The sequence below is a fragment of the Lycium barbarum genome, chromosome 12, assembly GCF_019175385.1.
Source record: "Lycium barbarum isolate Lr01 chromosome 12, ASM1917538v2, whole genome shotgun sequence".
Classification (NCBI taxonomy): domain Eukaryota; kingdom Viridiplantae; phylum Streptophyta; class Magnoliopsida; order Solanales; family Solanaceae; genus Lycium; species Lycium barbarum.
Window position 1 is genome coordinate 105,534,902 of NC_083348.1, and position 11,762 is coordinate 105,546,663.

The window sequence follows — 11,762 nt, forward strand, 5'->3', positions numbered from 1 at the left end:
AAATAGAAAAAAAGGTAAGATTTCTTGTATTTACATATTTTTTGTGTTATTTTATACTGATCTTCTATGAAAAATTCATATAACTAAAATAACATTTGTAATGGACTACAAAGTTAAATCTCCATGGAATGCTGTGATACATAAACAACGACTTTCATTTCCAAATTGAGAAAGAAAAGTTAGGAACAAAAAGAAGAGGAAGGAGGACAAAATCAAACATTAGATTAAGATGGGTCGTTGTTCAAGTTCTAACAAGGGCCACATTTTGTTGTTTCATCATCTTTAATATAGACGTGCCAACCAACTAAAATCTTGAACCAATTTACAACTTTCATTTACCTATTTCGTGTTTTGCCGGTTGTATGGCATTTCACAAATTTACCACCGTCCTTCCACTTATTTAAAAAAAAATTTAAATTCTTCGAAAAAATTTCACTGATTACCCATTATCAGGATTAGAATAATTGAGGGAAAGTTATTACGATGATAAAAAAAAAATGATTGCCAAAAGATAAATTGACTAGTTCTCATTATTTAATTAAGAAATCCAATTACTGGTCGTTAAAGAATACAAAAGAAAGAATTAGGTAGTTATTAGATAATTCTTTAGTAATTAGTAACTTGAAAAAATGATTATCAACCAACTAGTTATATACATTAAAATATACTACTATTATGTATATAACACGTAACTCAAAACATTAGTATTTCCAGGTAACTTATTAGATAATTGCAGATTAATAAGTGTCCTCTATTCTTAATCAAAAGTCTTTAATTCGATCCCTAGGAATCAGGGGCGGAGCTACATTGGCTCCGAGGGTTCATCCCTCGACGAAAAATTATAGTGTATTTTCAGAGTTAAAATTATTTTGTTATGTATATATCGTAGATGTTGAACCCCCTGACTTCTTCGTGTATTTACCTTTTAGAATTTTTGAACCCCTGGATGAAAATCCTGACTCCGCCACTGCTAGGAATGAAGTCACATCTGATAAGGGTATTTTACTTTTTAAAGTGAGACTTTCATGCGAACCTAAATATTGAAGCTCCAAAATAAATAATGAACACCGAAAGAAAAATGAAAAATAATCACTTGAAAATAGAGTCACCTTTTGTAAAGTGAGACTTGCGATGCAAATAAAGATTAATCATGTTCTAAACTGAGTACCAAATACCGAGAAAAAAATAAAAACAGTCACTTGACAAGCATTAATTAAAACACCTGAAAAAAACAATAACTAAACTGCTAAGATATGATTACACATTAAAATTTTCTAATAATATTAGATAAAATATGTACGTTAGTCCATACAATATGACTTAAAGCCTGTTTGGATGAGCTTATACCTATAAGTTGTTAGCTTATAAGTTAAAAAAAAATAAGTTGAGGTAGTATAATTTTTTTTTTTTGGCTTATAAGCTGTTTTAGATAAGTTAAGTCAAATGGGCCTAATTATTTTTTTAAGCTTATTTTAAGCACAAAATGACTTTAAGCTGGCCAGCTAAACATTCAAAAAAACTGAAAACAGCTTATAAGCAACTTATAAGTCAATACACACGGACTCTTAAACCCAATCGAAATAGTGCTTGGTCTCAAGCTGGGAGAAGCTGGTAGTATGACCCCAATGTCGGTGGAATCATTCAAATGCCCGTTTCATTACAACCAAAGTACTGCCCCACCTTTTCATGCACCATAACTCCACGCGCCTTTCTAGTTACGTTTATTGCACGCACTCACCTTTTCAGCCTTTAGCTATACGAGACAAAACAAATAAATTTATTATAAAATGCAATTTAATTTTAGTAGCTCGCATGTTTCAATCTTCCCTTTCAAATCCTTCATTTATTAATTTAAATATTTAAAATACTCCCTCCGGCCGTATTTACTTGCTCATGTTTGACTTGATACGCTTTTTAAGGAGCAATAAATAAAATGATAATCAAATCATACCACTCATAATTATTACCCCTGTCCACTATCCTTTTCTTTTGTTCAAAAAGAGTGTCGACTTATTAAATTAAGGAACAATTAATCTTATTCTTCCAAAATTATGCCTATTAAATGTTAAATGATCAAATTTCAATACTTATTTCATTAGGATAATTTAGTCAAATTATCTATTTTTATCCCAGAGTTAGAATTTTTTAAAGAATGTGCAAATAATTTAGTGAATACTCTTTTTGATCCGAGAAAGTAAAGCCATCTAGATGTTGGGAAAGGAATAGTATTTAATAACAAGAGAAAATATGTATAAAATAATAAATATCTCTTGATTTTCCGAGCGGAACAAGTAAACGTGTACAAGTAAAATGGACGGTACATAAAATGCAGAAACTTTGTAAATGGTGTTTGTGTTGCACCTTCCTAATTGCGAGTAGAACTTGTGTATTTTCTGACAACCGGAAAGCACCATTGATTTTTTAGAACAAATGCAGCAGTCTCCACCACTCGAACCTTTGCATTTTCAACGCTGCATTTCTTTATTTTACTATATACATGTTTATTGTTCCTATATAATACGTACTATATGTTGTCTGTTCCCAAATTTTCAATTAGAAAAAACATTCTTCTCACTGCTCACTCCCTCACGGCCTGCAACACAAGTTGTCGGCAACCACTCCAATGCTCAATGCTTTCTAATTCTCCTTAGTAAGTCTACAAATCTTGCAATTTTTGTGTATATATTTTTGTGTGTGTAATGCTTCATTTTAGTACTCTAAATTTGCTTTTTCTTCGTTTCTCTGCTTAACTCTAGAAGCATTAACTGCTTTCAGAGATTGATGGTTGCTACTGAACTTCATACACATTTTATTTTACTTCTAACAGATTGAAATGTTTAGCTAACAACATGGTTACTTTCTTTTCCATGAGTTATTAATTGGCTTGAGCATTTAAAGTAAGTGTTCAAAAGTACACTATTAATTGTTTCCTGAAAGAAAAAAGAAGCTCTGTAGAAAGCATAGAGCATGTGCAAGCACAATGAAATGTCATGGAATATGGAGTTATTAAAACTTGATATTCTAATCACGTGAACTCATTTAATTCTGAAAGTTCTACTCACTTACTATTGCTACTCTTTTTTTTTTTTTTTTGGTTGATTGCCTTATCCAAGTTAGGTTGCATTAATTGTGTTAAAAAATAGTAGGTTAGGCCATTGTAGAAAAGATAAAATCAATTTGCTCTGAGAAGCCAGCAAGTTAAGTTGGATTTGTTGCTAAGGGTTTTGCTTTAGCCTTTGCAGGCTTGTATAATTCCACTGAAGACCATTTTACATTTGTGTCTCTGAAATCATGGTTTCCGGACCGAGGGCGAAAACTAGGAAAGGCCCCTCAGTTCAAGTTGATTATCTAATACATATTCAGGAGATTAAACCTTGGCCACCCTCACAGTCCTTGAAATCGGTGCGGGCTATCCTGATCCAATGGGAACATGGAAATAGGAATGGCTTTACTAGTCAAGTTGTCCCGTCTTTAGGCTCTGGTGTTGGTGATGGAAGAATTGAGTTCAACGAGTCTTTTAAACTTCCCGTGACCTTACTGAAGGAAATATCTATCAAAGGGGGAGATAGAGATGGAGACGAGTTCCAAAAAAATTGCATTGAGTTCAACTTGTATGAACCCCGCCGTGATAAGACAGTGAAAGGTCAACCTTTAGGAACCGCTATTATCAATTTAGCTGAATATGGTGTTGTTAAGGAGGGTTTGAACGTAAGTGCCCCTATTAACTGCACGCGGGCTTATAGGAACACTGCACAACCCCTTCTCTTCCTGAAAATCCAGCCAGTTGAGAGGAGTCGAATGAGCTCATCCTCAAGGGACATTTTAACAAGAGAAGCGTCAGTAGACCGGAATGGTGTTGAATCTGTTTCTACATTGACAAGTGAAGAATACGCTGAGGAAGCTGAGGTTGCCTCGTTCACCGATGATGATGGTTCCTCACACTCATCAGTTGCTGTTTCTTCTTCAGCTAATGGTTCGAACTGTGGTTCACTACTACAAGGAGAGGTATAGTGCTTACTTTTTTTCAGTTTAGTATATGTCCTCTGCAGTATGGATTCACCTTACATGATCCCGAGTCCTTCCTTTTTGTTGCTTCCAAATTGGATGATGCAAGGAAGTTTCAGTTGTGTTGTGTTTAATATATACTTAGCATAGGAGAAGGGAAGTAACTCCATGATATCCATCTCTCCATACTGTTAGAAAAATAAGTAAACAATATTGAAGAAGAAAGGCTTTGAGGCGTGAAAAACCGACTTTCCTTTAAGAGATATTGCCCGTATACAGATTGGGGAAAATACAGACAATACCCTTTAGGATACAACAAAACCTATGTTTGTACCTACGATTTTTTCTTTTGCCACTTCATGAAGGGAAAGCCTAATAGTATTTCATGAATAGACATGTCCATTTAAATTCAAGTTATGAATAAAACTTGAAAATACCAAGGCTTTTGATATTTAAAGTCTTCAAACTCATTTCGCCTTCCGTTGTGGGACAATCCCATTTCATGTATATTACAAACTATCTGACACATACTAAACAGAGAACTACTCCTTGTACACCTGTGCTTGATAGTAAAATTATGGATAGTTAATGCACGACTTAGCCAATGCTGTAAACAAAATACGAAATCCCAGTAGCTTGACACCTTGCGGTCATTGCAGGATGAAGCTGAGGGAGTGAAAAATGACCCTGGACAAAATGAAGATGAACATGTCATACATTCAAAGAAAACATCTGCTGATATGGATGAGAAGACAGTGGTGGAATCGTTATCGAATTCGAAGGCTTGTTTGTCTCAGTCTTCAACTGATTTGTCTTCTGATTTGGCATGGCTCTCAAGGAAAATTGGTGGTAGTGGTAGCAATAAATTGCCAACATCAGGTGTGAATGAAATAACTGAAAACACTCAGAATCCATATGTGATAACCGAACATGTCAAACCAGTACAACAAATGGAACGAATAGTGGTTAATAGTGAAAGTGGTGGTGAAATATATACTCCGCAAAGTTCCATAGAAAGGAGGGTCAATAGTCATCTAGATCAAGAAGATTTTCCAATCTCACATATCACAGATGAGTGTAAGAGCTTTATGAATGCTGAGAATGCTTCTACTCCTGTTGGGAATAGGCAAGAGGATGCGAGAGCTGTTGTTACCGAGAATGGTTCGTATGAGGGTGAAATCAGTGAGAATTATCAAGAGAGGAGGCAAGAATCTGGTGCACATAACAGAGAGAATTATCAGGAAAATGAACAAGTACAAGAAATTGTTGAAGAGGAAGAAAGTGAGGATGCTATGAAGAATGACTCGGAAGAAAGTGGCGTAAATTCTGCTGACACGGATAGTTGTGGAACAAAGAGTAGTATCTTGAATAATGAGAGATTAAAGCATGTGAAGTCAGTTAGGTCATCAGCAGAACCTAACAGGGTAAACGGGTCTGTCAGAGGCAATCAGATCTGTGCTCGAGGTTTATCAATTGAGAGGAAAGATCGAAAGGAACAGTCAACAGACACATCAAGAATTATTTTGGAAAGCAAACTCCATAAGTTGGAGCAAAGAGTAAAGATGGCTGAAGGAGAATTGAGAGAAGCTGCTGCAATTGAAGTTGGCCTTTATTCGGTTGTTGCAGAGCATGGAAGTTCCACAAATAAGGTCCATGCTCCTGCTAGACGCCTGTCAAGGTTCTATTTCCATGCCTGTAAAGAAGACTCTCTATTGAAAAGGGGAACTGCTGCTAAAAGTGTCGTCTCTGGATTAATTTTGGTTACAAGGGCATGTGGAAATGATGTTCCTAGGTACTTCTTAGTTTTCAATCATTTTTGGCATTCAACTAGCAGTTTTGTGTTTGTCAATTTCACTTATATATGCATTTATTTTGTACTGGAACAAGTTGTTCAATTACAAGTATTTTGATATGAAAGCCTAGTCCAAGCAACTTTGCAGACCTGTGATGACTTATATCTTAGTCCTAAATCCAGTACATGAGTATACAACAAGCTATTTTCAAAGGCTAAGAGCACTATAATTATCATTGCCTTTTAGAAAAGGCAGCTATATTTTATGCCCAAAGAAAGTATTTACCATTTTTCCTAACTTATTCTTGTTTTATGTCTGAGCACAGGTTAACTTTCTGGTTATCAAATTCGCTGGTGCTAAGAGCAACTATAAGCAAGTTCCAGAGAGAGCAAAAAGCTGTATACAGGGACAAGAAACAGATATCGTCTCCACTTAAGTGGGAGGCTTTCTCCAGCAATGGTATTAGGGATGATTTTTGTGAAAGTTTTGGCAATTGGGAGGACCCTCGTACATTAACTAGAGCACTTCAGAGAACAGAAGCTTGGATATTCTCCCGTATTGTTGAATCTATTTGGTGGCAGGTCTCTCTTCCAGTTCCAATTGAACTTTAAAATAGAAGAATCTATTATCCAATTGATTAATATAATTGTCCTTTTCTTTTTCCAGACTCTCACTCCACATATGCAATCTGGTGCTGCAAAAGAAATCCGCGAAAGTATGAATTCCTTGATAAGCAAAGTTTATAGAAGGACAGCAAGTTCAGATAATGAAGAGCGTGGAAGTTATTCTTCACAGCTTTGGAAGAAAGCCTTCAAAGATGCATGTGAAAGGATTTGCCCTGTTCGAGCTGGAGGGCATGAGTGTGGTTGTATGCATTTTCTACCCAAACTGGTACTACCTGGCTCATTATCCTTCAATATCTTTTTTGTCCTAATTATAACACACATTATTATTAGTCTGTGTAGAACTTCACAGGCAATCTTGGAATTTTTTTACATTGAGGTCTACCTCATAAACACTGATTTATAAGACACTCCGATCACGTAAGATGAAGTTGGGTTACGAAAAACTAATTTACAGAAAATGTGAACTCTCCAACTTTGTTTGCTTCTTTTTTCTTATGATGTATGAAAACGTTGCTGACTGAGATTGTAGTCTAGTTCTAGTCTACTATTACTTTGATTGAATTATGTTATTTTGGCATGAGTGGTAGTTGTTATGCTTTATGGTTCAGCATCTTGCAAAGCTCCAAAAATGTTTTCATTGAATTGTTTTAATGTGCATCATGCTTGATATTTCAAAACATTTCTATCTTGTTGATGAGAATGTCATTCTTGTAAACAGATAATGGAACAATGTGTGGCGAGATTGGATGTAGCTATGTTCAACGCCATCCTTCGAGAGTCTGCTGATGAGATTCCTTCAGATCCTATATCAGACCCGATTAGTGATGCCGATGTTCTTCCAATTCCAGCTGGAAAGGCTAGCTTTGGGGCGGGGGCACAGCTGAAAAATACGGTAAGAATTACGGTTGGATATTTCCCTGTAGATGGAGTATTAGAGTTTAGACGTGACAATAGATAGCTATTTGCCTGTTGTTATGAAAAGTATTTTACATTGCAGCCTTTGATGGAAGGAAGAACTATTTATTTCATTAACTTTCTTTTCTGCTTATAAAAAATAAATCAGGCACCTCACTTTCTCCCTCTGTATCCAAGAAAAAGGGAATTTTCAAAACCAACCGTGCCTATTCAATTATAGACTTGTTTCCGAACCTACAAACCTATTATTTTTCCTAACTAATTCATTTTTCCCTATTTACATTCAACCCCCTTTTTTCTGCATATCCATTCTAATGACATTACGTAGATTTCATTGGCAACTTTTGTGAAAAATTATTATTTATCCTTTGATAAACATGCACTTTTATTTATGTGGATCACAGATTGGGAATTTGTCCAGATGGCTTACTGACCTTTTCGACATTGATGATGGAGAATCACTAGAAGATGGAAAAGAGGCAGATAATAATGAAAAGGATGCGAGTAAAGAACTTGACACCTCCGCAAAGTCTTTCTACCTTCTTAATGCATTGAGTGATCTTATGATGCTTCCCAAGGATATGCTTTTAAGCAGGACAATGAGAAAAGAGGTTAAACTGAGAGCCCTAACCATTAAGATCTGTTCTTAATTTGTTTCTTATTTTTTTTCCCTCTTTAATATGGTGCTGCTTGTTTCTTCAGCTATGTCCGGCATTTGGTCCATCACTAATAAGAAGGGTTCTTAATATATTTGTCCCAGATGAGTTTTGCCGTGATTCAATACCTGAAGCTGTACTAGAAGCTCTTCTCTCAGAGGTAAGCTCATCTATAACTTCTGGAAAATATTCGTTGTGTATTTGCCAAGCTAGAAGTTGAAGCTACGGTTTTGACTGGAGTATAATGTCAAGCATTTTATCACGACGAAATAAGTCTTACAAACTCAATCTGCTTCTGCATTTTTTTATTTTTTTTTTGACTAGGAACCTTCTGAGGCTGAGGAAGATTCTGTTAGAAACTACCCATGCACAGCAGCTCCTGTGGTTTATATGCCACCTCCAATAGCTTCAGTAGCCGGTATGTTAGGTGATGGTTATAGCTATTCTAAGCTGACACGAAGTGGATCTTCAGTGCTCAAAAAGTCGTACACAAGTGATGAGGAGCTCGAGTTATTAGATTCACCGTTGAATCTTATCATGAGCGATGGCATTAAAGCTTCACAGTCTTTAGCAAAATCTAGTTCGATGCCAAAAAGTAGTGGAAGGCAAAGGTACCAACTCCTTCGTGAGGTTTGGATTGACAGCGAGTTAACAGACTAGTTATGGCGTTAAAAGATCGTTCTTGATTTGCATCTGAAGGAAGGTATGGATCAACAGTGAGCATATGATTTGTGGATATGATAAGCACTTGTTATGTGTCTTCATGTGTAGATATTGAAGGAGTTTGGTGTCTGTAGAAACGATTTAATAAACTTGAAAAAAAGAGAGGCCTTTACGATTTAATAAACTTGAAAAAAAGAGAGGCCTTTTTCTTTCCATTATTGAGATATCGCACTTGAATCTATAATACATTCTTCTGTTTCTACTACAAAGTTGACAAAGCAAAACATACTCAAAAGATGTATAGATAACAGCAGATAACAAACTCTGTTTTCTGCTAAAGATTCGTTGCTACAACATGGTTACACTCGTAAACAAGAATGAAACAAAAGCTAGCTCTACTTTCCCGGCCAAAACTGATTTTGTTACACTCATATCACTCACCTAATATACTTGCAAAAAGAATTACTCACAGGAGAATCAACTCAGCATCCTGCAGTCAACTGAGTAGAACCAGCTGTGCTCATCATGTGCTGAAGATGCAATGCAGTCAAAAGGCCTTGCCATGTTTCTGAAGGTCCTCCTGCTACTTGAAAATCGAGGAGCTTTTTCTGCTTCCTATAGTATTCCTCTAAGGATTTGATCTTCAAATAATACACAGAAAGCATAACGAATTGAGTGAGAACCAATGGATGCTAGAGTTCGGGGGAAAAATTGACATTGTTATATAAACTCTTTAGCATGACTAGTCCAACTAAGGATCAAGAACTCACTATATTAGCTTTCTATCAAGAGTCTTTTGCTCATACATTTACAGTAGAAATTCTACTAAACAGAAGTGCTTTGAGAATGAGAATTTGAGTAGATGTTGAAGGAGTTTGCCTCTGTGTAATTGAGAAGCAACAGGACAAAATCACATTAAGGCTGATGAATCTTAGCTAGGCAATCTCAAATCCTAACTATCTCAAATTTTTGTGGCTACTAATTTTCCTAACTTCTAAAATTTACAATATCATAGAGATACCTGTTCAGCATGAACATGTTGCTTCTCTCTCCAGGCACTATCCATGACCCTTGAAGACCTTAAATTACCACCCTCTAGTTCCAAATCGGCTGAATAAATTCCGTTGCTTCTATCATTCTTTGACAGGTAACTGTCAGAACACTTGAGATTCAGAACTAAATCTATGTCCACAACTTTGTCAAGGATTTCCTGTATGCATAATAAAGCACGAGTATCTATATCAGAGAAAAGGCTACACATTTTTAAAGAGTAGATGAAAACTTAAAGATCAAAAGTAAAAGAAAAACGAGACAATAAGAGATTTACATACAGCCTGAAACTTTGAACGAGGAATCCCATCCAAGATGAACCCACTTTCACCCCTGCAGTAACCTTCTTCTAGCCTCTTTGATAACAGATCAAAAATAAGTTCTTCTGGAACAAGCTTTCCATCATTCACAGCATCCGCAATCTTCATAGAACAAATTAAAATACAAGAACAGTTAATTCAAGTTTTAGGCTGACTCACATGGGTGCAAAGAAAGAAGTCATGTCACGCTAGGGAATTCTTTTCCTAGAAGAAATCTTTCGGTTCCCTTTTAATGAAAGTACGCCCAATTCCCAAAATTGACTTTGTAGGTCATAGACTCGTAGCTAAGAAAATGGAACTCGGGTCTAACTCAACTTAATAAAATTGAAAGATTAGACCCTATAAGGACACAAATACATTTTCTCTAGTCCCAACCAATGCGAGTATGCGACACACTTGACACCTTCGCTTGTACGCCCAAGAATATTGGGAGCATGGAGAACATAATATAGGGATCAGCGGTGGGTAAACTAAGAATAGAGATAGGACTGGCTCTAATATCACGTTAGAAGGACGACATTAGGCCTAACTCAATTCATATGACCGAGAATTGTCTATAAGCAGTTAATTTTTTCAACCAACGTCAGACATTTAATAGTCAATAACATAAAGGCTAAAAGAGAAATACCTTGTCGTAGAGAGTAGAGCGAGTGTGGAGTTCTTGACGAACGAGAGAGCCCATGGAAATATGAGGGACATCAAGAAGTTTGGATAGCCATTGGGCGTACACATGTCTCTGGGTCATTGGGTCCCCCATGATCAGCCACTGCACTCCCCTCCTAGGAACTGATCCTGCAGATTCCTCATAGTCGTAACAATCATAATGATAATCAAGCTGAGCTGCAGCAGCTGACCCGTAGGCCCGAACCCACTTGCTTGAAGCCCGAAGAAATGGTCGGGCTGAAACTCCCAGGAAACTCAGCACTGCCATGACTTGTGGAAAAAAAAAAAGAAGAAGAAATTTCTCTATAACGATGTGAAGAGAGAGGCCTAAAGAAGAAGAGAGTGTGATGGTTGTTAAAAAACTGCGCTGAAAATGTGTGGGATTTACATACGTGGATGGCATGAATGAAAGGAGTTGACCAAGAAATGGGGTGGATGTTTTTAACCAGACTGGGTCTTATTACTCCTAGTACTTTGTTTGAGGTAGTCCTTGGGCAATGGAAATAACAGAGACCTGGTGTGAGAAAAGGGCGTGGGGCATGTGCTATTGTAAATGACGTGTTGACTTCGTGGAACATTATGTGTGTTATTCCAATAAATGACATGGCAATCTAAGCCTGTTAACCGATTTCAACTTGCCCGGACCGGCAACTGGTTAGAAAACCGGTTAGAAAATAGGTTGGTTTCCAGTCAAAAAATTGGAACCGGCCACCGATTAACAGATTTCAAAGTTGGAAATCGAAACTGGCTGGTTTTAAACGTAAAAAGAATCTTTTATTTTTATTTTTTGTATAGTATATGTATATTATATTATTTCTTAGTATATTGTAGGTATATTTATATATGTTATATAAGTTTATAACTAAAGTTTATATATTTACTACTCCCACCGGATCAAAAAAAGAGTCCACTTAGCAAATTAAGAAAGAATTAATCTTATTTTTTCATATTTGCCTCCATTAAGTGTTATATGATCAAATCTTAATGCTTATTTAATTAGGAGTAGTTTAGTCAAATTACCTATTTTTGTCTAGGAGTTAGTATTTCCTTAATGGGTGTGCAAATGGTTAA

At 36.2% G+C, this 11,762-nt stretch overlaps 2 protein-coding genes across 3 annotated transcripts; one reads left to right on the forward strand and one right to left on the reverse strand.

Annotated features, from left to right (window-relative positions):
- The first annotated feature begins 2,359 nt into the window (after positions 1 to 2,359).
- On the forward strand, positions 2,360 to 8,920 carry LOC132621478 (uncharacterized). 2 transcript variants are annotated; one of them, XM_060335763.1, is made up of 9 exons: positions 2,360 to 2,650; positions 3,234 to 4,005; positions 4,665 to 5,797; positions 6,124 to 6,379; positions 6,465 to 6,689; positions 7,143 to 7,316; positions 7,744 to 7,950; positions 8,042 to 8,155; positions 8,320 to 8,920. In XM_060335763.1, exons 2-9 carry the CDS (start codon positions 3,292 to 3,294, stop codon positions 8,653 to 8,655), a joined length of 3,159 nt encoding a protein of 1,052 aa, XP_060191746.1. In that variant the 5' UTR covers positions 2,360 to 2,650; positions 3,234 to 3,291; the 3' UTR covers positions 8,656 to 8,920. The 2 variants fall into 2 exon arrangements, with proteins under 2 accessions (XP_060191746.1, XP_060191747.1); XM_060335764.1 differs by having other exon boundaries at positions 3,243 to 4,005.
- Positions 8,834 to 11,177, reverse strand: LOC132621480 (probable adenylate kinase 7, mitochondrial). The gene is made up of 4 exons (XM_060335765.1): positions 10,657 to 11,177; positions 9,990 to 10,130; positions 9,680 to 9,868; positions 8,834 to 9,299 (listed from the first exon to the last, which is right to left on the reverse strand). Exons 1-4 carry the CDS (start codon positions 11,092 to 11,094, stop codon positions 9,141 to 9,143), a joined length of 927 nt encoding a protein of 308 aa, XP_060191748.1. The 5' UTR covers positions 11,095 to 11,177; the 3' UTR covers positions 8,834 to 9,140.
- Between the last annotated feature and the right edge of the window lie 585 nt (positions 11,178 to 11,762).